This window comes from Zootoca vivipara, chromosome 5 (assembly GCF_963506605.1).
Source record: "Zootoca vivipara chromosome 5, rZooViv1.1, whole genome shotgun sequence".
In the NCBI taxonomy this organism is placed as follows: Eukaryota; Metazoa; Chordata; class Lepidosauria; order Squamata; family Lacertidae; genus Zootoca; species Zootoca vivipara.
In genome coordinates, this window is record NC_083280.1 from 46,038,049 (window position 1) to 46,065,464 (window position 27,416).

Here is a 27,416-nt window from a genome sequence, read left to right on the forward strand (position 1 = left end):
AAGCAGTCCCAATAGCCATCACACAAATGCTGCAGCTAGAACCCATAAAACACACACTTAAATACAGTGGTACTTAAAACATCTTGGTTATCGAACATTTCAGTTTTTGATTGCCTAAAACCCAGAAGTACCGTATTTTTCCGTCTATAAGAAGCCCCCCATGTATTTGGGGGGACTCAGATTTAAGAAAATGGGGAAAATGTATCCATGTATAAGACGCCCCCTAATTTTTGACATTATTTTTAGGAAAGAAACCTAGTCTTATACACAGAAAAATATGGTAAATGCTTCGATTTTCGAATGTGCCTTGGAAGTCAAACATGCTACGCAGCTTCCGTATTGAGTTTTCCATATTGAGGCTTCCGTTTTGAGTTTTTGGTTTTCAAACGTTCTGGAACTCGAACGGTCTTCCAGAACGGATTATGTTTGAAAACCAAGGTACCACTGTACACTGTTAACGGGACAACTGAAAAGTTCATCCTCTTTGCATAATTGTTCTGGAATATCTTAATAAGGAAAAGCGCTGACCGTATTTTTGTTTCTTTGGGATATATGTGACTGTCAGGATCTAGCAGGCTGCTGACTTAGATCAGTGTTTCTCAACCTTTTTTGGGCCACGGCACACTTGTTCCGTGAAAAAAATCACGAGGCACACCACCATTAAAAAAGTTAAAAAATTTAACTCTGTGCCGCCCTATATTGACTATAATTATGACTGTAAGAAACACTTGCCAATTGCTGTGTTGGTTGCTATATCCTGTAATTAGACTTCACAAGCCGTCCGGCGGGTCAGGGTTGTGTATTGGCGGCCGCCAGGCTCGTTTGCACTGAGCTTTGGGAAAGAGGAGGAAAAATATTGCTTTCTGGTGGGTCAGTTTTGGATTATTGGCGGCCGCCAGGCACGTGACAATGTAAATCCGCCCTTCTCGTCGCCGCACGTCGCGGCACACCAGCCAGCGTCTCGCGGCACACTAGTGTGCCGCGGAACAGCGGTTGAGAAACGCTGGCTTAGATAATCAGCACGCAGTAGTTGTATTTACAAGAAGATTTATTGTATACAGTCATTAACCTCAGAACCACTCACACTAGCAACCGTCCATCAAGATGAAGTTGAGGCATCTGAACTCAAATTGGGCCTTCAACAGGAAACACGAAAGCGCCCCCCTCTTCTTATTTGATTGATGCCTTTCCTTGACCTTTGTTCTTCTGCAAGCCCTGGGACTCTCAGGGTTATCTCCTACCTCTTCCTCTGACAAAGAGTTCCCCCTCCCCTGTTAGGTGACTAACGGCTGCTCCTCAGAGAATTGGCCTCCGTCCAGCCTGTTCTCGCTGTACTGATAAAGTACAGCCTCTCCTCCTTCTGAGAAGGGGGACTGTAGTCTACTGCCTTCCATTGGCTGAGAAAGAGGCAAGTCTCTTAGCCCAAAAATGGAAACAAGAATTACCGACGAAAGAGGAGTGGAATATAAAATTGATGGAGTACGCAGAAACGGACAAAATGATGGGAAGAATCCGAGAACAGCGGGACCAGAAGTTCATCAAAGATTGGATAAAATTTACAGAATATTTGAAAGACAGTGGTACAGAATTGAAAATGTTAGTAGGATTGAAAGAATCTTTGTAGATATAAGTAGTAAAAGACATTGCGAAGGGATAGTATAAAATGAAAGGACAATATAAGAATTTGGACAATGTTAGAATTTGGAAATATAGTATTTAGAAATAATGTCTGAAAGTCATTAGAAGGGGGTTGAAGGAAGTAGAGGCTTGGAAAAGCCGCAATGGAAGAAAGATAAAGAAAATAGGATTTAATGTAAAATGTTTATGTATGTAAAACAAATAAAAATGATTTGGCAAAAAAAGAGAGAAAGAAGCAAGTCTCTTTCTTCCTCTTCTGACTACCCCCCCCCCACTGCTCATCTTGACTGTGGGAAGTCATGTCCATGACAGTGACTTAGAGCCTCTGTAAGTTCTAAGGGTTTATTGCACTGCATTGAGTCCAGTATGTGCCATTTGGCTCTGCTCTTACTTGCAGCTTGGACACTCACCCATAAGCCTTGCATGATCTTATTAGTGGGATTAGTGTCTCCCTTTTGAGAAGACAACATTCCCTTTTAAAGACAACCACTGCCATGATCTTATCTCATGGAATGGTTCTAGTTATGTTCACTAGTATAAATAATCATGGGAAGCATGCAAACAGGCCTGAGAACAACAGCCCTCCCTGACTTGTGCTTCCCAGCAACTGGTATTCAGAGGCACATCTCCACCAACAGTGAAGGATATTGTTGCTATCATCACACTTTCCAGCTATAAAACATCCTGGAGAACTGCAGACATTAAAACAAGTGACAGAAACCATTGGAATAATAAATTATATCAATTAATAAAAAGTAGAGCAGCAGAACAACATGGGACACTGGCATAAAGTCTATGTAGTAATCAACACTTTCCCATAGCAGCAACTAAATGGAAACATTTAAAGTGGCATCCAGTTACCTGCTGTAATAAAATCAGCCTTAAAGAGTGCAGTGGTACACATCAAAACTGTTATCTAATCTCATGAAGGCAGAAGGAAACCGAAGTGCAAGACAGTTGGAATAAGCCTCTGACTCTGGCCAAAAGTGTCCTCTCCACATATAAGAGGCAACCTCAGCCTGTTATTGCTGCTGGGTATGCAAGGCTCGCTTTTTGGATGTTCTGATAAAATGCAGAATAAAGATGCAGGCTTTGAAATTCCTCCCCAAATGGCACATTAGATGCGGGTCTGCTCTTAAATGCCCTTTATATGCAGCTGCAACTGAATATGAGCCTCTTTGGGTTTTAACTCTGTGAAAATGACCCGTTTGATCTTTTCTGCCCATATTAGCTCCCAGTCATCAGGGGATATTGGCTCCTACCAGTATTCAGGTTAGGGGTCTCCAGAGAATGGATTTAAAGCTATGTTTAAAAGCCACTATGAAATAGGCAATGTTATCACAATGCCTCTAAAGCTATGGAAAAGCTAAAGGGCAATACCCTGAAAATGCTTCTGACAATCTGTCAACACACACCTTTTTGCGTAGCTGTTTAATTCTGCTTTTTACTTCTTTTTTATTTCCATGAAACTTGCTGGATTCCACATTCATAGCCTAGGATGTAATAGAGAGAAGGACAAGGGGGGGGGAAGAGATGTTTATTAATCATTCATTTGATTTCTAATCCATCTTTCTGAATCAGACAGGGTGAGGCCACCACTTAAGGCAGCGGAGCCCCCCTGCAGGTGCCCTTCCACCTCTGCCAGCGGAGAAATGATGCTGACATTAGCTTAATTTTGGGTGAGATCTCTCAAAATTGGTACAGCAGCAGCAGCAGCAGGTACAGTAGTGACGGCAGCACTGCAGCACTTCCTGATTTGCTTCAAGCAGTGAAATGGGCTGCCCCACCCCTGTATTTCTTGATATAGAAAGATCCTCAAGTTGGCTTACATGAAATGTACAATACAAGCACATGAGGGCTGCCTCCCCCACCAAATGACATTGCTCTGGGGGTAGGACTGAGAATTTTTTGGTAATGACCAAGGGCAGAGAAGTAGTAGCCAGGAACAGTTGCTGTGCCTTGAGGGAACTGCTAAGTAACTAACAATATGATTCTAGATACTGTACATGAAATAAAGTACAGGTAAGCTCTAATGGAGATTATAATGTGAAAATCTTACTGCCTATAGTTTCAGTCAAAAACTTGGCTAGAACAGAAATAAGGACAGGTGCCAGAGTGATGTGGTGAGTGATTGGGTGACCAACCAGTAGGTTTGCTTGACAATAAGTGTCCCAATCACTTGTAATCCTGTGATGGTGCAGACTGCAAACTTCCTGAGAGAAGCAAATGAATTTTCTGATACAAAGATCTGGTTCAGACACCACATTCCCATTCCAACAAAACCTGGTTTGTTGGACTGAGAATTTGTTATGAACTTGAGCACCCTCTCCTGCCTTTCCATAGTCCTCTCATGTGCCATATTTAGGAGCAGACTACATGATTTCCTATGGTATCCAAATTGGGAAACTGTGGCTTCGTTTTGCAGGTTTGGATGTCAAAGCAAACAAACAAATCAGGAAGCTAGGCATGCAAAAGGAAAAGTGACTGGGGAGGAGTGGGCTCTCAAGCCTGTTGCTTCTTCCCGGTTCAGAAAACCATGTTTTTTCAACCAGAGTGGTATGTCTAAACTGGTCTAAAGAGGAATCAAACAGAAATGAAAAGAGGGGCATTGGTACATACATAGCCTAGGCTGCTTGGTTTTCACTCCCAAGCAGTTTCTACCAGGTTTTTTTTTATACTGGGGGCAGCTTTAAAAACAGAGCAGCATGACACCAAAACACATTTCAGTTGCCACCGAGACTTTATTACAGTACTGGACAAATTACCGTCTCTGCTTTCTGGTCCAACCATGTAGTCTCTTCAGGTTTTGGTTGAGTCAGAAGAAAGTATTCATCTTGTTCTGTTGTATCAATAAATGATGCCTTCTGCAACATTATATTTAAAAAGACAGGACCTATTATCGATTTATCTTCAGAATTTTCAGCCACCAAAATATGTGAGTACTGTATATTTGATTTCCATTTTATATACTGAATTTTCATCTTAAGATATTTAACATTTGCTCTCTTAATTTTTCTTATAGGATGGGAGAGTGCAAATTTAAATAAATCTGAATAAACGAAATAATTATTATACTGCTTGCTTTGCACAGACTCCCAACAAGATTTGTCAATGCTGGTGGCAGACTACCATGGTTGTTACTATTACCATATAAAAATGATTGTGTACAGAAACTAATCAGCAAACTAAGTTCACTATTACACTGGTTTGGGGCCTGCCTAGCCCTACAAACCTTTGCCACTCATCACATTTCCTTGCTTCTAAAGGGATTAGAACTATACTAAGCATTATATTACATGGGTGGCGCTGTGGTCTAAACCACAGGTCCTAGGGCTTGCCGATCAGAAGGTCAGCGGTTCGAATCCCCGCGAGGGGGTGAGCTCCTGTTGTTTGGTCCCTGCTCCTGCCAACCTAGCAGTTTGAAAGCACGTCAAAGTGCAAGTAGATAAATAGGTACCACTACAGCGGGAAGGTAAACAGTGTTTTCGTGCGCTGCTCTGGTTCGCCACATGCTGGCCACATGACCCGGAAGCTGTCTGCGGGCAAACGCCAGCTCCCTCGGCCAGTAAAGCAAGATGAGCTCCGCAACCCCAGTCATCCGCGACTGGACTTAATGGTCAGGGGTCCCTTTACCTTTTAAGCATTATATTTCCTAAAACATCGCCACAACATTAAACACATAATGCCATGGAGGACAATACAAAGTGGGACTGAATGATGATCCATGGCCTCTATCACTTTTATCTTACCATTCTTTCAAGGAGCTCAGGATGGCTTATAGTTGGGTTACTGCAAGGAGTCAATATCCTTTGGGTGGCCATGTTGGCCAGTCACAAACTTCTCATAATTAGGACATGCCCCTGCCTCATGGGGTGGGGTTTTATCCTTGATACTATGCTGCACACAATGAGATCAGGAACGAACAGAACTCTCAGCCAATCCCCTGCAGTTCAGAGCTTCTGGGGGTTGGGGAAAGTATTCAGGGCTCTATTTCCTCTAGCACATTAGACATTATAACTGCATGAAAGACTCAGAGACAAGCCTCTCCATCGTCCGTCTTTAGTTCAGAACCAGAATATGAAGGTAGCCATTTGTTTTGCTTTCTGCTTTTAAGCGGGAAATGAGTATCTAAAACATACTGCAGACACCTGCTCATGTTTTGGGCTTCCTCCTCTGTAGCTCCAGTATTGGGAGGAAGCTTCAGGCTTATCTCTGACAACAGAACATGGTTGTCACCATAGCAAGGGGGATGAGCAAGAATGTCAAGCCCTGGCTATCTCACATTGTCTTCCCCAATAGCTTGACAATATAGGTCTGGGTCATCCAGTGAGCTGCCAGTCTTCACTAGTTTTCGTCATTCTAATAAACAGAACAGAAAGATGGTCCTAAAATCTAGTGATAGAGAATACAAACACACCCAATTCCCTATGCCCTTTCTGCATATATATATATATATATATATTCATCAATTCTGTATTTTATTCCTACTAAGCTTAGTCTATGGCAACTTCACGCAAGACCTCCACCAATCACATCACTTAGGACCTTAGGACCCTTGTACCTATGGGACTGCCTCTCCTAGTACGCCCCGTGGAGGACCTTAAGGTCCATAAATAACAACACTTTGGAGGTCCTGAGCCTCAAGGAGGTTAGATTGGTTTCAATTAGGGCCAGGGCCTTTTCAGCACTGGCCCCAACGTGGTGGAACGCTCCGTCACAGGAGACTAGGGCGCTGCAGGATTTGACATCTTTCTGCAAGGCCTGCAAGACGGAGCTGTTCCGCCTGGCCTTCGGCTTAGACTCGCTCTGACCCCTTATATGGGATTTAGTACATAAATTTTCCCTTGGCTTTTTTGCTGGCCCATGTAGGACCAGCATGGATAGCTGGCTCGGGTGAATATCTGATGTGTCCGCCCTTTGTGGTCTTGATTTATGGGCTACTATTAAAATGAGGCTGTATTTTAAGCTGTATTTTAATTAACTGTTTGTTTGTTTGCTTGTTTTTGTTGTTGTTTTTCTATTACGTTTTATTGTAATTCATATTTGGCGTTAGCCGCCCAGAGCCCAGCCCTGGCCAGGGAGGGCGGAGTATAAATAATTAAATTATCTATCTATTTATCTATCTACCCAGAGCATTCACCAGTCATTTCTGCAATACATCCTTTAACAACAGATCTAGGATGCACAGTAATTCATCTCCAACTTCCAGACATGCACATCATGGATCTATATAGCACCTATGTTTCAAATACCACACTAGTATATTTAAAAAGTCTTAAAACCTGAGAAGAAATGCTCTCCAAAGATATCTTATATATGGGACTTGATGTCACTGCCCATTCTGGCATGGTCTTTAGGTGTGCGTTTCCTTGGAAAATATAGCTGTCGAGTACGTTGCTAAGAAGGAAAGCCCCAAAGTCAGTGGCCTCCTTTGATTTGCGCTCTCCCAGTTTCCTGCAAAAAAGAGAGAGAGAAATCAAACGACTAGGAGACTGGTACGGTTGTACTATTATAATTAATCGACTGATCAAAAGATTGTTATATCTAAATCCAATGTTTATTTGCTCAAAAATAAATGGTCAGGATAGTAGCCCATGTCAATTAAATTAGAGCCATTCCAGACATCTTTCTTGTTGCAACTCATGGTGATTTGTGCTCATAGTGGTTATATGCATTACCACTTTCAATACTGTTTGCACCTGCAGTTTCCATTTCCATTCACTGCATGTTGCTATACTTCCTTCCAAAATCCTGTAAATTTTTACACCACCTTTACAATTTTTATGCAGGTTTTCTTTTGCTATGGTGCTAGAGTCCCAGCCCCCATCACCACCCAGATAGCAATAATATAATAACATTGGGGAAGCATTGCAGAACACCTAATAAAGCAGGAAAATGTGGGGGAAATCCAGTATAAATGACACATTGGAAAATACACCTACCAAAAAAAGCTGGAAAGACCCTTAGTTGCCCTTCTTTAGCTGATGTAAAACTAGTTGTTTGGGGTCAGATATAAGTATATTAAAATATTTAAATTGCTCTGTTGAATAGGAAATGATAGCCTAATGGAATTGCTAAAAGGATGTTTTATGTCATATACAGGCATTCTTCAGCTTATACATACTTCCATTTCAGACAAACAAGTGCACCGTCCTTCATGCCATTTACAAGAATATGTTGGCCATCCAGTGAGAATGCTAAAGATCTGATTCCCTGTCCATGATACGAATGGCAGTATTCACGAGCCAGAACCTCCTTAGACAGGAAGAGAGAGAAAATACCACTGTTACCTGATAGTCAAGGAATTCCTTCTAGAGAGAGGGACATTGAGATTCTGCAGCCTGTTTTTATTCTCTTAACTATGGTGAAGAGATTGGTTTGGCAGAATCTGGGATATAGCTCTCTCTGAGCATCTCACATATCAAAGAAAAGTAACTAGGAAAGAATCTAAATCAGATATTTTAAAAGCTATTTGGTGTGTATGTACACACACACACACACACACACACACACACACACACAGTACATCAATACAACAGAGACGGTACATAGATCCCCAATGATCCAACTCAGTTTTTGGAGAGGATATATTTTAGAAGATTAGGATAAAGTAATTTTCCGATGCCTTGAAAAGTGTTTGAAGATGCAACACATGAATTAATGTAGGGTATTATTTTCCCTTTTCTTCCCCTTCCTCTTATCCAATTCTAGTTTTCCTCCCCCCACCACACCCCAGTTATATCACTATGTTTAATGTTGTTTGCATTTTGTTCTCATTTAAAAAATTTAAAAAGTTTGTGTTTAGAACAAGAGAGATTGGAAACATTATGTCAGTACTTGACCAGTTTATTTAATTGTTGTAATATCAGACCAAAGAGTTTTGGAAGGATTACAACGGAGAAATAAATGCCTCTAAAACACATTCTGCAGCCATGTCCATTTTAATAGGTATGTGGTTCACTATATTCATGTTTAAATGAGCAAAGCTGAATATTAATTTAGAGACAAAGGCCATGATTTAGAGTGTCACATGCACATGAGTTTCTCACGGATGGCTGAGGCAGATGAAGCTCTGAAAGTGCAGGAAACACTTCACTCTTTCATACCTGGAAAGAAGTAAGATCCTAGCTCTGTACAGGCATTATTCTGTGTTTTAACACTGCATAGGGGGTTGTGCACACCAGCCCCATCTTCAATGTCTGTGCTGCATGTTCTGGTGAGACCCATGCCACCCACAAACTTCTCATGTTTCACAAGAAGGTTTGAAGGAGGGCAGGAGGGCTCACAGAATGCTCAGCTGAATGTGCTTAAAAGCCTGCTTGTGACCGGGAACCCTGATAACACTGGGATTCTGATTGTGGGGAAAACCAGGTTTAGAAAACCCAAACTGACCTTTATGCTCAACACGGGAGTGGGAAGCCATGGCCGGGAAGGGGGGGGGAGCTATAGTGTGCAATCCCCCCCCCCGGCTTACACAATACCTAAAAAGGCCTCTGATTCCAACAGCTTGCAAGTTATGCATATTTACCATGACAATCTTAATTATGATTAAGGGTTATATCTGCACCATGTTTAATGCTAACTGGAATTTGAAGGAGGTCTGCAAACCCTGGTTAAGAGGGAACCTGATTCTCATTAACTAGGTTGAAACTGATAAATATAGCCCCTTGTCATGGTTAAGGTTATCTGAAATGTTTTGGGGAATTCATACATGACAAAGGAGGAGCTGGGACAAAAAGCACACCATCTCATGGTTAGCTCCAGGTTTCTTAAGCATGGTTCAATGTGGTTCAGGTGGTTCTTCAGCAAAACCATGACAGAGTTCCATAGCTCAACAATGACCTATAGCTTCAGGATGAACTTGAAGAACATCAGCTGAACTCAAAGGCCAGTCTGCACCCACTGATAAGGACCTATAAAGCTCTGACAACAGTCAACTTAGTCTGTACAATGTGCCATTGGAGAAGCTGCTGAACTCGTGCATCCTCCTTTCTCCCATCTGCCATCGTCAGAACTCCTATCTTAGGTTATGTCACCTGCCTCTAGCCCTTTGTGTTCTGGTCTGCCTGAACCAGAGCCAAAACACAAACTAGATCTGCCCAATCCTGCATTGAGCTAAATTAAATTGTACCCAAATAATAGTAACACTATGCACGAATTTTAATGCAAGAATGTTGTTCTCTTATAAAGACTGTTTGTAAACAGATCACTGAATGAAAGGGGGAAAGTGGTATTTTATTTTTAACTGAGGTCAGTGAGATAAAATGCATAGATATTCTTCTGTCAGCAGTCTGCTAAGAATAAGCTGCACTAACAGTGTTACTGGAGGGCTTACAATTGGAATAACACATGCATGAAAGATTAAGCTGCATAGATTATTTTATTACAGTTAGCTTAAGCACCTATTAAATACTTCTGACAAGCAAAGGTTAATGGGAGCCACACTGTGACAAGTACCAGATTTGAAACATCATGGATAAATAAGAGGCCACTCTCTGAAGCTGAAGCTAACCACTTGCCATGAGCTGACAATTCCAGGAACCCCCGTCCAAACTGTTTGCTTGGTGTCGTCTTCTCTGCAAACATGATTGGCTGGTCTTTCCAGGTTAACTGTGAAATGTAACATTACATAGCAGATGTGATTGTGGTAGTATTCAAGAATGCTCATGTAAAATAACTAAGAAAACAAAAGAAAATAAGAGGACTTCAGACAGGGCTATGTTAAATCCTTATGGGGACTGCTGTTTGTAGTAGGTTTTACTGCCACCCCTACATGTAGTTCTCTTGGGCAGAAACCAAGTCGCTTCTGTATTTCATACAATTCACCAGTACTAAATGTAAAGCAGAAATTGGAGCTGCTCTCCAGGACGTTACAATCTTGCTGGCCCTGTGAAGTTCTTGTGAGTACCAGGTTCCCTAGATGCTGAGTGCCAACCCAACAGTCCCACTACAGGTTTTGGCTTTGCAAACAGAGCCTTGGAAGCATGGCATGAAATCTCCTATCTACTATGTGAATGCCAATCAGGAACTGAGACTGACAGGCCCTGACATGTGCCAGTGATGTCATCAGTGCTTGGAATTAAACAGATTGATTTAACAAAGTTTCCTAAATTAGTTAAAGAAATCTCTGAACTACGCCTGAAAGTATTTCCCGTAATTGGCAGGTGAACTGAAGGTGAATTAAATTCATTTTGGTGTAGAACGCTGAACAATTTCTAGTTCATCTTCAAATTCATTCTCCCTTGATGTACAGCCTTAAGTCACTTCCAACTTGATTATTTTACACTTCACCACAGCAGCTTGCAACATTCTGAATGTAGAGGAAAATTACTGAGGACCAATTGGAATAACTTGAACTGTGAAATCAACATGAAGGAACTACTTCATTTTGTATATGAAAGATCATGAACTGGAACTAGTTCCTTTTTGGACATGTTATTAAACTTGGATCACTCCCTGGTGGCGAGCAAGTTCCATCTCCAGCCAAAGAGATGGATAGCACAAAGCAGAAAGTGTGGCCTCAAATCAACACTTCTACAACAGCCACCCCTGAACTTTGTGAATGCTTCTCTGATATCGTCGAACAAGCACTGGCATTGAAGCAAGGTAGAACTACATCAAAGAGGCAACCTACAACACAGCTATGTCCTCTTTTAGCAAAAAAGGACAGCAGACTGGTTTGAGGCCAGCGTTAAGGACATAGAGATTGTTATTGTTGCAAACAACGAGGCTCCTGTGAACTAGAAGTGTGCACCCTGCAAGAAGATGTTTGCTGCACTGAGAAAGCCACACCTACATAGCTACTATTCTAGGACAGAGTGTCAGATTTGGGAAACTGGGGAGTGCATAAGGAAAATGGGAGTAGGAGTTAAACCCTCTTCCTACTGCTGTAGGGTCCAGATTGTTAGGTTCCAAGGCTGTGAATTTTAAGAGCTTAAAGAGATGGAAATGCAATTAACAAATTTCACATCTAGGTTGAGCGCCTTAAGTCACCTGATTTATTGTGCAATAGGATCATACCTTTGCCGTAAGATGGTATTTGCAGATGAAAGGTGCCTGGCTAGCATAGCCAAACACTATGCTGTCCTTCCGCTTGACCACAGAACTTAGAGCATATTCTAGTTCATACCCACGGATCTGAATGACACTTTCTTTCAATTGCCCTCTTTCATTGATACACTCATCATTTTCTGCAGAAAAACAAAGGATTCATAGTGGGATGGGGAAGAGAGAAAGATGTTACTTCCATATCAGTAGTTATCTCTCACTAAAAAATAATAATGTAAAAAGCACACGATAACTGTTAAGTACATAGATCAGGCTCTCAATATAATGTGTAGAATATCTGTACAAAGGACTCATCCACACTTCTGTTTTCCCCTGCGGAAACCCTGTTTATTGCTGAATTGAAGCAAACATCAATCAGGCTTTCTCTGGATTGATGTTTGCTTCAATTTAACACTAAAAAGCTGGTTTTCTAGGGGAAAGTGGCAGGACAACGGATAAACCACTCAGACCCGTGCCTAGAAAGCATGGGAGAAACAGCTGGGACACATGTTTTCTTGGCACTTGACAAGCGGAAGTGTAGACAAGCTCAAACTGTGCATCCTCACACTTCTCCCTATAAATGAGACAATATGGAGATAAGAAGCAAAGGCGTTCTCCATTTTCTTGCTTTTCGTTCCTGGTTCCACTATGCTAGATTCCCTTCATTCTCTGTGATTACCCTACAGAGAAAGAATTTATATATATTAACGGACAAGCAGTACCTGCAACGAAATGTTGCAGAGTGGGTTAGAGTACTCCTGCTTAGCCACGTCCCTTCCTAGGATGTTCCATCCCATTCCATTCCCACCCTCCCAACTCCAGTTTTCTGTTCCCGCCTCCAGTTAGCCAGCATTTCATGATCACAGAATATTGCAAGTCCTGTTCCCCCTCCCCTCTTTGCTTGTACTGCTGTGAACCTTGGGGTTCTCATTAGTCTGCTAATCTCCCCCCCCCCCCCGGTGTGTAGATGGTCCATTTTGGCAAGGAAGGGCTCCATACCTGGAGAATGGGTTTGCAGTTAGCATATGTGATTTTTAAAAATGACTAATACAGGGCACAACAATAGCAGAACTTCACACAATATTTCAATCTTACCCAGAATAATCTTTGAAGGAAGATTAAATATCTCCACTCGTGCCCTTTTGATCTCCGGTGGACAAAGGAGTACAACCACTTCAGTTGAATCCTTATCTACATCATAGACTGAAGTTATATCAAGAATCTCACTAGTCATTGCTAAAGTGAAGAGAAATCAGTATTTAAAGCAAGGTAGAGAATCATAATGATATATTCCTTCTATTGGTGTATAATATATTAGGAGCCCTGGGAAGGTAACACCAAGTAAAGTTTCTGGGGAGTGTCATCTTCTTTAAAAATGCTCAGGAAATAATATCCGTTACCATTTGCAGATATTGCAGCTAGCATATGCAGGCAACAAATATCCATGAATTTTGAACGTACTGTATTACCTACGTATCCAAGGACTTGAAATGATTCCATGGGCAGAGCATTTAAAATAAAGATATATCCATTTGTTGTTGATGTTATGAGAAACCGACCACTTTGTTCATAGCTAGAGAGGGAAAAGGAACAAATATAGTACATCAAAAATTATTTATTAACTATTTATTTCACTAAAAGTATACATCACTTGATTGTTAAAAAAAACCTCAAAGCTGTTTACAAAAGATAAAACAGTAAATCAAGAAAAAATATAACCCTACTTTAAAACATACATAAGTTAAAATACTAAAACATACTAAAGTTACTCCAATTTTCTAAGCATCTGAGAAGGTGTGTATAAACACAAAAGCTTTTAGCAGGCACCCGAAATAGTACAGTGAAGGTGCCTGCTTGATCTCAATAAGCAGGGAGTTCCAGAGGATAGGGGCTGCCATACATAATTAAGTATTGTTTTTGTCTTGAAATATGGCAACTGATATGGGAGCTTCTAGGTGACCTATTTATTGAGCATCAATACCAATTTCTTTGCAGGAGATTGGAAAACGTTGGTTATTTAATAAGCAGCCATGTTGAATTGTTTTCGGGGAGGATAGATGATGTTGCATCAAAGCAAGTGCTATCCCACAATTTTCAATGAGTTTTTCTGTCACTTTGATTATCGCAAAAAAGTCTGCTCTTTGATGAAAGTGGGTTTGTTATGCAAGGCCTCCCAATAAACTACAACTGAGCGATCTGAACCGGCCCCTGCAAAAAAAAACCTGCTCGTGGTTGAGCCCAGTCTTTTTTGCTCTGCTTTCTTAATATACTTACTGCAAAAATTGAATACGATTCTCAGAAATGGCAACTCGGTGAACTACCCTAGGTGTTTCAATGGTAGTAAGATCTATAAAGTAAAGCTGGCCCTTTTTAGCTCCCACTGTGACACATGAACATGAAAGGCTACAGGCCATTGCAGTGACCTATGGAAAGAACAAATGACAGTGAATTTCACCGTGACAGGGTCTTGAAAAACATTTTATGGTGATGACAAGGATTCTTAGTTTTTCAAGTGTAAGTTACCTTTTATAGGATTTCGAAAAAGAATCCTACCAATCATGCATGGATCATTATTAGGCCATACTTAGTTAACATAATTCTTCGCTAGGGAATCTCAGAGCGAGAATTCCCTCGTCCGTCCGGAATGGCTGCCAAGCGGAAGTCCTCCAGAAATGTTTTTAAAATTCCATAGAAGTTCAAAAGCATGCTTTGTAAAATAGCAAACAGTGAATCCATATATATAATATCATATTCTTCTTCATTTTTCTCATTAAGCACCATCAGAGTACTCTTGGTTTTTCTATTCCAAAAGCCCTATTGGATAAACTGTTTTACTAGGAAAAATAATATTGGTCTCTCTCAAAACTCTAGCTCTCTGCTGGACCAAATGTATTGCTGGCTTGAATAAGACAACAGATAAAATGCCACATTAATTACAAACTCAAATTCTGTTTGTGCATACCAAGGTATGTAGAGATAGCTTGCTGACAAAAGCACCATCTTCCAACTGCCAAACATGTACCTCTCCTGATTCTGCTACAGACTACAATATAAGAGGAAAAAACACTGTAAGCAACAATTGAAAAAAAATCAGGTCGGTGACTTGACAAACTAGCTAAGCACACCAGTGTGCTCTGAATTTGCACTGAATAAGTTTACTTTAGTTTACTTAAGAGTCAACAGACGCAATGGCAGCAATTCTGTATGCTGGATCCAACTTTGAAAGCAAAAGCAAGTTTGCGAGTGGAGTGAGAAATTCAGAGCTCCCCACCAGGCTCCTGGGATACCTCCCAGCAGCACTACACTCTAGGCACTTTGATCCTATCTGGGACTCTGAAACCTGAAGCTGATGTTACCCTGGCTCTGAAGAGGGGGAAAGTATTTAGCAAGAGGGGCTAGAAGGTGTTACGCCATAGGAGGAAAGAGGGTTCAGATCCTTGCCTCATGCAACCCATTTGCTTTTAATATCAGATCCTAAACCCCATTTCTATGTTTCTAGAGCGGTTCCAAATTTAAACACAAAGATGTTTAAAAAGGTTTTTTCACCAGGACACTATTATAGACAAAACAAAACAGAGTTCTTAGAGAAAATAAGTTGGCAATCTACTGACATGCAAGCTAACACACCTTGTGACTGAGGGCTACGTGTGGCTACACTATTTCCAGATTTTAGTGATCTCCTTACAGTGGTACCTTGGGTTACAAACACTTTGGGTTACAAATGCTTCAGGTTACAGACTCCGGTAACCTGGAAGTAGTACATCGGATTAAGAAATTTACTTCAGGATAGGAACAGAAATCGCGTGGCAGTGGCAGCGGGAGGCCCCATTAGCTATAGTGGTACCTCAGGTTATGAACAGTTTCAGGTTAATAATAATAATAATAATAATTTATTATTTATACCCCGCCCATCTGGCCGGGTTTCCCCAGCCACTCTGGGCGGCTTCCAACAAAACAGAAATTCTAAAATACAGAAATCCATCAAACATTAAAATACAGAAATCCATCAAACATTAAAAGCTTCCCTAAACAGGGCTGCCTTGAGATGCCTTCTAAAGGTCTGGTAATTGTTGTTCTCTTTGACCTCTAGTGGGAGGGCATTCCACAGGGTGGGTGCCACTACCAAGAAGGCCCTCTGCCTGGTTCCCTGTAACTTGGCTTCTCGTAGTGAGGGAACCGCCAGAAGGCCCTCGGAGCTGGACCTCAGTGTCCGGGCAGAACGATGGGGGTGGAGACGCTCCTTCAGGTATACCGAGGCCGTTTAGGGCTTTAAAGGTCAATACCAACACTTTGAATTGTGCTCGGAAACGTACTGGGAGCCAATGTAGGTTAAGAATGGACCTCCGAAACTAATTAAGTTCTTAACCAGAGGTACCACTGTATTTGTTTACCAGGCAGATATGTAACAATGGGCATTCATTTTGCATTCATCCTGATTTGCTTGTAGCACGTTTATATGGCTTCCCGTTAGTAATTCATTTGTCCCGCCATTTTTAATGCATTTCCCCATTACTCGCTAAACCACGAGGCCAGTTTCTTTTGATTTGCTGTGCTAGGAAGGCATAACCCTTTAGTTGAACTGCACAAACCTAACGTTCTCTCTAGTATGCACTTGAATCCCTCTCACAAAACTGTGACAGTCTAGAAGCACCGATTTCAAAAGGGAGTCATGTAAGATTAACTATAAGAGGCCTGACATCTAAAGGTGGTGCTTAAACTACCTACCACTGCAAAGGGATACAACAACTTTGCACCAAGAGTTTCAGTGTGAAGAGAGTTGGCAGACTTCAACTCCCATCATCCCTGACCACTTGCCATGCTGTCTGGGAATGACAGGAATTGGAGTCCAGCAAGGTCTGGAGAGCACAACCCTGCCTACTCCTATGTTTGGCTTACTAGTGAAATGTCTCATCCTCTTCCTTCTCTAGCAGCAGGACTAAAGCAAGGCTCATTAGCACAGCTTCCACTGCATGGCTTATGTACATTGAAATAAAAATGCCAGTTAGTTACAGTGGAACCTTGGTTCTCGAATGGCTTAGTTGATGAACAAATTGGCTCCCAAACACCAAAAACCCAGAAGTGTTCCCATTTTCGAACGTTTTTCGGAAGCCGAATGTCCGATGCGGCTGTCAGCTATTGTTTCCGGGGCACCTGCGGCAATTGCAAGCTGCACCTTGGTTTTTGAATGTTTCAGGAGTCAAGCAGACTTCCGGAACGGATTAAGTTCGACAACCAAGGTTCCACTGTATTTGTTTGTTACAGGTGGTGACCATTTTGTGCGGGGGTCTTGTTCCCAGCCCCCACGTACATTTGGCAGAGCACACATAAGCCCACCCTGCCCCATTACACCCCCATTCTGCCCTCTTCTGGGTCCAAAAGGACCCATGCATTGGTGATCACATGTCAATTGGACAAGTCAAAAATGGTCACCGCCTGTATTTAGTTTTTATTTATAGCCTGCCTTATCCAACTGCTTACAGTGCTTTGTAAAATTAATAAGATAAAAAACGTCAAAGTAGAACTATCAGTATGGAAATAGGTTTTTGGATCTCATTTGGAATCTTGAATTGTAATAGCCTTCACAAGATGATGGTGCAGCCTTTTCCCAACTGGGTGGCCTCTAGCTATTTTAGAGCACAATTCCTATAGCTAATGGAAGTTGTAGTCCAAAACATCTGGAGGACTGCAAGCTGGCAAAGGTTGTGACAGTGCATTAAAAAATGCTGGTTTCTCTCTTCTGTTATTTGGAAAATAAGAGTTCCTTACCACACAGTGCTTGTTTCCTGGAACAAGAAACCCAGCTCCTACAAAATGGCTTACACTGGAATCCACTATCTCGATAATGTCTTCATTATCATTAGGGTTAAAAGCGAAGAGTGATCCCTGTTAAGTGGATATGATAATCTATTATGAGGACAGAAAAAGCATATCCTAATTTTTTTTGAGAAAAATGCACCTATCTTTCTCAATTTTCTTTTTTAGAAGTTGAGAAGTATATTTGAACTCAAATTGACAAACATCAGGTTATATGATTCAATTATTTTATGTGTTTTCATAAAGGACTGAAAAACTGGCTGTCACACTAACACCATGCAATTTCATTGACATCTGACTACTTTTTTGATCCTGATTTACTGCTAATATGGCAGAGCACAATAAGGAAATGCTGGTAGCTATTTTCTCAGAAGAAGAAAGATAGGAGGTGTAAAGTGCCCAGACTCTGAGATCTTTTTAAACAGCCCTTCTCCAGATGTCCCTGCCAGATGAAGTGTAGTGGGTGGCTATTAAAGGAAGGGACTTTTCCGTGGTGGACTGCCAATATGATTGTGGAATTCTCAGCCCAGAGAGGCTCAGTGGGTGCCCATGATGTTATATTCTCAGTGCCAGGTAAAGCCATCTTACCTTTCCAGGGCTTTAATACAGAGTGGCTAACCTGAGCGTCACATTGAGGATTTGCCATCCTTCCAGGGGCCAAATGCCATGTGGATGTGACCAAAGTGGGCATAACCAACACATAACCCATATATTAATTCCTACAAAGCACATGTATACACAGACAGACACACACACCCCGCCCATACCATAGATACACACACACTCACTCAGTGGGGGAACAATATATTAGCAGACAAGCACAGATACATTCAAGCAGGCAGAGAAAGATATAAAGAGGTGGGCATATAAGCAAGCAGGCATGCACACATATTCAGGCAAGCAGAGACACACATATACACACTCCACCATGGGTTCCCCCCCAGCCTTTTTGCTCCCAATTACAGAGTTGTGGTAAGTGGTTAAAAGTTTATTTTAGATATATGAATTAATCTTCTGAATTTCATACCTCAATCCTCATTTGCATGTTAAGGCAAAGATTAAAATCAGATGCAAAATCAGTATCCAGCACTATTTGATTATTTCCTACATTAGCTGCACTTCTGTTGACTATGATAGACCCCACATTGTACTGATTATGAGCTCACTTTTTAAAATATCCCAATTTAAGGCAGCAACTTTGCCTTTCACAATATACCTTTTCTGTTTCTACTAATAAGTAATAGTAGTCAGGGGAGAAGATAAGATTTGTTATGGGCTCTTCCACTTCCAGACAGTCCTCCATCTGAAAACTGTTGCCTTTGAATTTGTATAAACGCACAACGCCATCCTAGGCAAAAACAGACACAAATCTTAAAAAGCATAATTAGCAAGACAGCATAGCAACCAGCTAGGTGGAATTAAATAGGGACAGTGTTTTCCCGATCCTGTGTTTTCCAATCCTGTTTTCCTAATTATTATCTAAATAATACCCTCCCAACACACTATTAGTGAAAATGTACATGCATTTGCCCCTTATGGGATGGGAAAACAGCAACTTAGAGAGGGGCAATTTAAATTGGGATCATGGTGCAGGGAGAAAGATTAAGCTCTTCCCTGTCAGTGCTCTAGCTCCAACCAAATTTGTTTGCCATCCTGTGGCTACTTAAAAAAGAAGGAAGTAATAATAATTAAGAGGTATTGGCCTGAATATAAGACACACCGACAAATAACCCGCACCTTTAAAATTCAAGGTTTATTCGCGGGTGCAGCACACCTCCCAGCACTACCGACTCCCGGCACTACCTCCCCAAGCTGACGTTGAGGGAGGCTTGGGAGCGGTGGGTGGGCTGTGCACTCCCAGACTGCCCCCAGGGGGGGCACTGCTTTGCGGGCGGCCTCCGGCCTCCCCCCTCCTTACGGCAGGTCACGCACCACTGCCCCACACTCCCGGGCTGCTCTCTGGAGCGGGGAGCCATGCTGCTTTGCCGGCGGCCTCTCTCTTCTTTCTGGCGCCTGGGCGGGTAGCGTGCCACTGCCCAGCGCTCCTGGGCTGCTTCCTGGTGGTGGTGGTGGGTAAGCCGTGCAGTAAGGTGGCAAATATAAGCTGCATTTCAAGTTTTCATGGCCCGAATTTGGGAAAAAAAGTGTGGCTTTATATTCGGGCCAATACTCAGTCACCATCTCCAATGCCTTATATCTAGGTATACGCAACAAGTTTCTGTGTTTATATTTGGTGCAACTCCCAGGATGGCATATTATGGCAGTGGGTGGGGAATTAGCAGAAGGGTGTGGCTGATGCCTGTGAGCCAGTGTAGCATAGCAACTAAGTGACTGAGCTACAGATCAAAGTCCCCATGAGCTTACTATGTGATCTTAGGCAAGTCTCTCTCTCTCTCTCTCTCTCATCCTATCACAAATCCTTTGCTCTGGAATGCACATTTTTTCTTGCAGAAATAGCTATTTTTAGAGCTCAAAACAGGTCAGGACTAGGGGGGGGATGGGGGCTTTCACACCCTGACCCTCAATGTTGTTCCAGTCTGAATCCAGCCTGCACACCTGCAATTAGCATAGGACTAAAGCTAACATTGGAGTTTGGCTGGCTGGCACTCACAATGAGGCTACAGTCCTCTACCAAATGGTGCCTTACATACATTTCCAGCTGCATAGAGTCCATCTTTATGAAGTGCCATGGCAAGCAGTCTGACGTTCTGAGCTTCCTTCCTTTCTTCAGCTACAAAAATTATTAATAAAATAAAAGAGATTTTTAAAACTTATCACTTAAATTTCATAGCTAATCTCCAAAGGCAGTACTGCCATTCAGTACCGTGGAATAATAAGGAACAGGGAAGGAGGGATTTTTCGTCTGTTTCAGTTTTATATGTACTCACTCATAAGTCCATTCCAACCCATTTCTGCACCATTCTAAGGTTTTGTTTTAAGAACACTAATACAGTTTTTGGCCCTAAAAAATGTATCAAAGGGCACATAAAATGTGCATCAAAACATCTGAAGAAACACAAAACCCCAATCTGAGCTGCATATTAGTCTGGGAAGTGCGGATCAGGCACTGATTCATTTACATATACAGACCTAACAAAATTCCCACGAGTCAAAAATTGTATTTAATGCCAGGATACAGCCTCACAGGCTTATTTATCTCCTTGTAGAGTGTGTCACTTTGTTGAAACAAGGATCACCACAAGTAAAGGATCCTGGACCATCACAAAATGAACCATGGTTATGTCATAGAGGCCATGAACCTTCTATAGCCACTTGGGTTTGCACTTTTTGAAAATTTGCACTGCCACATTTTTCCATAGAGAAATATGTTTAGGATTCCAAGGGCCTGGTCTGCCACAAAGGGATTATGGGCAATAATGAGCCCATAGTAGAAAACATGGCTGTGACCTTCTTTTTGCAACTGGGGGTGAAGGCCTGAATTAAGAAGATAAACAGAAGGAGGGCTGAAGCTTCTGCTCCCTTCAAAATAAAGCCAAAAATGCAGTTTCGCTTTATCAAGAAACAACTTTAAAAAGTAAAAGTTAACAGAGGGAGCAAAAATGATTTAATCAAAAGTGATAATGAACCTCCCCTGTCACACACCTGCCTGAAACCCTTCAGGATTTGGCCCCTTTGTGATTATTCAGCTTTATTCCTACTATTTTAATCCCTATTGTCCTTCTTAGAACACAAAGCATAACACAAAACCAAATGAGCAATGGGAGCATCAAAAGGGTCTAGTTCTTCCATCAGCATTCCCAATCCTCCAAAAACTATCTACCACCCCTCTTTTCTGGTAAAAGTGTGGCAAACACCCATGTTATGGTGTAATCCTTGCTATGGTGTAATGCTTGTTTGTATGCACATATGCTCTCTTTATTACACAGAGTGAGAGAACCTCTCCTTCTTACAGTACTATTCTTCAGTATACCTATTTTTCAGTGTACAATATTTAGTACAGTACTTTGATAATGGATTATCATTCATAAAACTTTTGGAGGAGGAATTTGCATCTGGACAGTTCATTTTTGTTGCCATCCAATTCTACTGCTGACACTGGAGAGTTTTCTGATGAAGTCACCAAATAAAACACCACCCCCTCATTTCAAATATACCACTACTCTGATTAGCTGTTTCCTACCAGACAGAAACATACAATCCCCTTTGCAGATGCTTCCTGCAAAGTCAATTAGCATTAAAAAGTAAATACCTTCTGCTTTCGTACTCTGCGATACCGATCGAAAAGTTGCCCGTTTTTTTGCTGGAAAGGAAACAAGGCTATGTCAGTTGCGGCCTACACAATGTATTGACAAGTGTGTTGGAGGACCAGACATGATATAGTTTAAAAGAAACAAAAGCTTCTCATTACACCAACCTGCTTGTAGATTTTTATAATGTAGTAGCACCTACTGTAGTTTGGGGTTTGGTTTGGGAACTGCATACCTTCATTTTAAGTTGTAATGTGTGGTCTAGGCATATGGGCAATTGGCGATGTTTTGGCTTTTCTTCTATTCAGTTTTGAAGATGGAAAGCATTTATGTGCTCTCAGAAGAAATGTTTGCATTGTAATAATGTCCACAGCAGAATGAAATAACTATTGGGGTGGTTTAACATGTGATGACATTAATTAAAAATAATAAATATGAAGATGAGGAGAGTTCAATGTGGCAGAATATTGGGAGCACTGGTCAAATAGTTTTAAGACCACCAAGTATGAAGCTAGTGGATTCAATTTGTCAATATAAATTTATTGCATTTCAGTGGCCATATGAGACCCACACCATTCCAATCGAAGATGGCTTCCATATTTTTAGAGCATGAATTGTATGATAGGGTCTAAGTTCACTGCTACATTCAAAGGTCCACTCTTAAAACAGTCACCATTTAGAAGAAGAAATGGGATTTTTGTCTTTGGCATTAACATACTAATTTATACTGTAATAGTAGTTACAGAGTGGCTCAATTCTTGAGGTGTGCAGGCTCCTGGAGCAGAGATTGCTGCCGTTCTGCTCTAGTTACCTAGAAAGAAACTCTGTGATCACTAAAAGTCAGCATGGGTTCCTGAAAAATAAGTCATGTCAGACTAATCTGATCTCATTTTTTGACAGAATTACAAGCCTGGTAGATGAAGGGAACGCTGTGGATGTAGCCTATCTTGATTTCAGCAAGGCCTTTGACAAGGTGCCCCATGATATTCTTGTAAAGAAGCTGGTAAAATGTGGGCTAGACAATGCTACCATTCAGTGGATTTGTAACTGGCTTACTGACCGAACCCAAAGGGTGCTCATCAATGGCTCCTCCTCATCCTGGAGAGTAGTGACTAGCGGGGTGCCACAGGGTTCTGTCTTGGGCCCAGTCTTGTTCAACATCTTTATCAATGACTTGGATGATGGGCTTGAGGGCATCCTGAGCAAGTTTGCAGATGACACCAAATTGGGAGGGGTGGCTAACACCCCAGAGGACAGGATCACACTTCAGAATGACCTTAACAGATTAGACAACTGGGCCAAAGCAAACAAGATGAATTTTAACAAGGAGAAATGTAAAGTACTACACTTGGGCAAAAAAAATGAAAGGCACAAATACAGGATGGGAGACACCTGGCTTGAGAGCAGTACATGTGAAAAGGATCTAGGAGTCTTGGTAGACCACAAACTTGACATGAGTCAGCAGTATGATGCAGCAGCTAAAAAAGCCAATGCAATTCTGGGCTGCATCAATAGGAGTATAGCATCTAGATCAAGGGAAGTAATAGTACCACTGTATTCTGCTCTGGTCAGACCTCACCTGGAGTACTGTGTCCAGTTCTGGGCACCACAGTTCAAGAAGGATACTGACAAGCTGGAACGTGTCCAGAAGAGGGCAACCAAAATGGTCAAAGGCCTGGAAATGATGCCTTATGAGGAACGGCTTATGGAGCTGGGTATGTTTAGCCTGGAGAAGAGAAGGTTAAGGGGTGATATGATAACCATGTTCAAATATATAAAAGGATGTCATATAGAGGAGGGAGAAAGGTTGTTTTCTGCTGCTCCAGAGAAGCAGACACGGAGCAATGGATTCAAACTACAAGAAAGAAAATTCCACCTAAACATTAGGAAGAACTTCCTGACAGTAAGAGCTGTTCGGCAGTGGAATTTGCTGCCAAGGAGTGTGGTGGAGTCTCCTTCTTTGGAGGTCTTTAAGCAGAGGCTTGACAGCCATCTGTCAGGAATGCTTTGATGGTGTTTCCTGCTTGGCAGGGGGTTGGACTGGATGGCCCTTGTGGTCTCTTCCAACTCTATGATTCTATGATTCTATGATTCCTTCAGTCCTGCTGCTGCTATGGTGCTGCGAGACTAAGACATGGTTTGTCTTGTCATATTGCCTGAATCCAAGCATAAGCCATGTCTCCTCCAGACAAACACAAGCTGTAAATGAAGAAAAAAACCTTGGTTACAGCTCATGGTTTGTCTGTAGCCAGACACTTCAAGAACCCAGACTGGGATGGCACATTCAGCCAAACCAGTGTTTAACTCACAGCAGCCACAGCAGCACAATGACTGAAGAAGGAGCAAAGGGGCCATTATCTCTTCTTCGGTACCTTGTACTCATGCGAAGTTGTTATTTGGCTTAGCAGTACCAGATCAGCGTGTGTAACCAGTGAATTGTCCAGGTACAGGTGCAGATGAAAAAGAATCACATGTAGTCTAAAACATGGGGAGGCAGTTGTCCCTCTTGTTCTTTGAAAGGGACCCTGGTCATCCTAATGAATCAGAAAAGGCTGGGGACAATCTTTGACTTGAAATTGCACTAACCTTTCGCATCTGCGGAAAGCTTTTGATGGATAACTGTAGCCTTGAATGTGTCTGCACCAATTTTCAAACAATGTCCTTCTTCACAGCCCATATACAGATCAGAGATTTGAGTCCAGCAGTGGGCAGTAGGGTGAACATAAGGTTGAATGTCATCTTTAGGCTTCAATTAAAAAAAAAACACGTTTCAGTTACTAAAACAAATAGTACTAAAAAAAAGAAATTACTCATTCAGTGCTGACTGGCATTGATTGCAGTTATCTACCTTTCACAGGGAAAATTGTTCAGTGTATTGTGACAAGTTGTGCTGTCCTATATTAATGATATTGCAATAGATACCTGTATATTGATTACAAGTAGTTATATCCATAGCAGAACTTACCTTAAATGTTTCTGCTTCATCCCCTACCAAGCCAGCGATGGCTGAATTGGGCAGAATAGGGCCAAAGTAAGGATCATTGTACGTGGGATGGGAGAAGAAGCTGTTTTGCTCATGTACTAAATTTCCATCTTCAGCAGGAAGCGTAACTGACCTGAAGCAATGAGAAAAATGGCACAGAAGAAGCATATTTGGAAAATTCAAGTGGGACTGCAACTGTTGAAGTCATGTTCCCCAGGATACCCCATTTAGCTTTTTCTTCTCCACCTCAAACAGCAATCTGTAGTCACTGAGCATGCTTAGTTCTCATTAGGCTGTTTCAAGTTTCTTAAGACTCCTTTATTCCCCCCCCCATATTTTTTTGTACTTCTGGGTTTTCCCCCAAGCCTGCTGAAACTTCCCTCATATAGCTAGATGGTACAGCTTTGGCAACATAGGATATATTTATTGCTGTCCTGAAATGCAGCAAGGCCATTTCTCCCAGCTGCAATTCAAGCTGCATTTGCATGATGTTGTTCACATTAGAGAGGGGGCAGAGATGTTTCACCTGACACACATGACCTTTCTGGTTTGCCCACCCCTGCAGGCCCCCTGGAACTCCTACTCATTAAGCTGTCATCTGTTCTTGCACACTCATCTACATCTGTGCAGCGGCTGTTACGGTATGTGTTCCACATTTCTGCTTACTCCACATCCAGTTTTCTAATCAGACTGAAGCCGATTTAAGGAATTAAAAAAAAATCATACAGCAGTACTTGTCAAGAAACTACAAGACTAATATGCGGTGGCAGAGGGATCCTGCGGCCTCCGTACAGAGCTCGAGCGATGCCGTGCGTGCGCTGTCTGTACAGCACCCGCACCCGCAGGTGGTTTGCCAACGGCGCCGCTCGAGCGCCGTATGGATGGTGGCAGAGGGTGCAGCCGCGAGCAGAGGATCCTCCGCATGTGGCTGGGGTGGCATGATGGTGGCAGGGCGAGCCCCCCACGGGGTGCCTTCTTGTCACCCCTCAAAGATGGTACCCGGGGTGCTCTGTCCCCCTGCCCCCGACTTCCTCCGCCACTGCTAATATGGACTGTGGCTTATGTCATGTGAATGCGGCTTCAAAAACAAGCAGTGGGAGCACCTTGGGTGCACATTAAGCATAATGTGAACATATGCCTGAGGACTGGCACTCAATCTAAAACATCACTATTAAAGTCCAGGGGCACAGTCTGAAGGCACATGAAGCTGCCACCTTGTGGAAGCAAAGTGAGTCTGGGTCAGGTGAGTGCTTGGATCGGTGACCGACTGGGAACCACATGTACACTGTGTTGGGTTCCATGATGGAAGACTGGGAAAGTGGGGGCAGGATATAAATGTAAGAAAACAAATAGAAAATGAGTTGGAAAATTTCCTTTTAAAGACAAGGAACCACGAGGGCTACTCCATACAGTATTTCTAAAATACCTTTTTCTAAAATGCAAAGGACAGAACATTTTATTTTGCCCAAGAGACATGGACTAGGCACCTGATATACATAGCAACTCTTTAATCTGTAGACCCTCACCTGAAATCATGCTTTACCATTCATCAGCTGCAAAAATGTTCTTTATCTAGCACAAAAATTAATCTCAGTGTAAAATAAAAGTAACATTTGAAACATCGCCTTCTAATAACCTTACTTTGACTTCAAAATATGCTCTTCATTATTCCGCTCAATGGTCCAAAGTGTAACAGAAGTCCCATTATATAAACACAACTGGTGCCAGCTCATGGGGTTGAAACTCATTGCGGTCACTTCTACTCCCATCTGTGATTGACTGCACAAAACAACTTTTTTGTTCCAGTCCCTAATCAAAAATGAAAGAAAGCAAAAATATTAATTTTATTTTTCTGAATCTTTTTTGTAAATTTATATTCGGCATCTCTATAACTGAAAACAAAAAATCACACCATAAAACAAGCTCTAAATAATACAATCTAAAACTAAAATAAAAATCAGATAGAATGCCAGCAAAAGAGGATTACAGTGGTACCTCTAGTTACAAACTTAATTCGTTCCGGAGGTCCATTCTTAACCTGAAACTGTTCTTAACTAGAGGCGTGCTTTAGCTAATGGGGCCTCTTGCTGCCGCCGGCACACGGTTTCCATTCTCATCCTGGGGCAAAGTTATCAACTCGAGGTAACTCTTCCAGGTTAGCGGAGTTTGTAACCTGAGGCGTTTTAACCTGAGATGTTTGTAACTCAAGGTACCACTGTAATTGAAAGCAATTAACAGTGCAATTATATGCATGTCTATTAGGAAGTACAGTGGTACCTTGGTTCTTGAACAGCTTGGCTCCCGAACAAATTGACTCCCGAACTCCGCAAACCTGGAAGTAAGTGTTCCGGTTTGCAAACTTTTGATGCGGCTTCCGCTTGAGTGCAGGAAGTTCCTGCAGTCAATCAGAAGCCACGCCTTGGTTTTCAAACGGTTTTGGGAGCCAAACAGACTCCCAGAACAGATTAAGTTCAAGAAACAAGGTACCACTGTAAGTCCCAATGAGTTCAAGGGGGCTTGCTCCCAAATAAGTAGGGATAGAATTATAACCTAAAATGACAAGAAAGTGTCTAACCAATCCCCCTAACATGTGCACAGTGAATTTAACTTGTGGTTTTCAGGCAAAAGCGTGGTCACTTGAACAAAGTGTTTTGAAAGTCAGAGAGTACTTTTTAAGGCCATAGGCTTACTGCCTGCACCTCTGTTTGCATGAATGGATTTGCATG

General features: G+C 41.9%; 1 protein-coding gene across 2 annotated transcripts in view; it reads right to left on the minus strand.

Moving 5' to 3' along the window:
- Window positions 1-27,416, minus strand: part of CFAP43 (cilia and flagella associated protein 43) — a 54,093-nt gene that overhangs the window by 22,464 nt on the left and 4,213 nt on the right. Inside the window, exons 4-20 of one of the 2 annotated variants that reach the window (XM_060274723.1) lie at window positions 26,332-26,499; window positions 24,673-24,823; window positions 24,294-24,453; window positions 21,710-21,760; window positions 20,151-20,230; window positions 18,716-18,847; window positions 17,452-17,568; window positions 14,648-14,728; window positions 13,960-14,108; window positions 13,155-13,258; window positions 12,781-12,921; window positions 11,659-11,828; window positions 10,096-10,248; window positions 7,763-7,893; window positions 6,921-7,092; window positions 4,404-4,502; window positions 3,054-3,131 (exon numbers count right to left, since the gene is read on the minus strand). In XM_060274723.1, the coding sequence (XP_060130706.1) occupies window positions 3,054-3,131; window positions 4,404-4,502; window positions 6,921-7,092; window positions 7,763-7,893; window positions 10,096-10,248; window positions 11,659-11,828; window positions 12,781-12,921; window positions 13,155-13,258; window positions 13,960-14,108; window positions 14,648-14,728; window positions 17,452-17,568; window positions 18,716-18,847; window positions 20,151-20,230; window positions 21,710-21,760; window positions 24,294-24,453; window positions 24,673-24,823; window positions 26,332-26,499 (2,137 nt within the window). The remainder of the gene's footprint in view (window positions 1-3,053; window positions 3,132-4,403; window positions 4,503-6,920; window positions 7,093-7,762; window positions 7,894-10,095; window positions 10,249-11,658; window positions 11,829-12,780; window positions 12,922-13,154; window positions 13,259-13,959; window positions 14,109-14,647; window positions 14,729-17,451; window positions 17,569-18,715; window positions 18,848-20,150; window positions 20,231-21,709; window positions 21,761-24,293; window positions 24,454-24,672; window positions 24,824-26,331; window positions 26,500-27,416) is intronic. The other variant, XM_035134003.2, reaches the window with a different exon arrangement.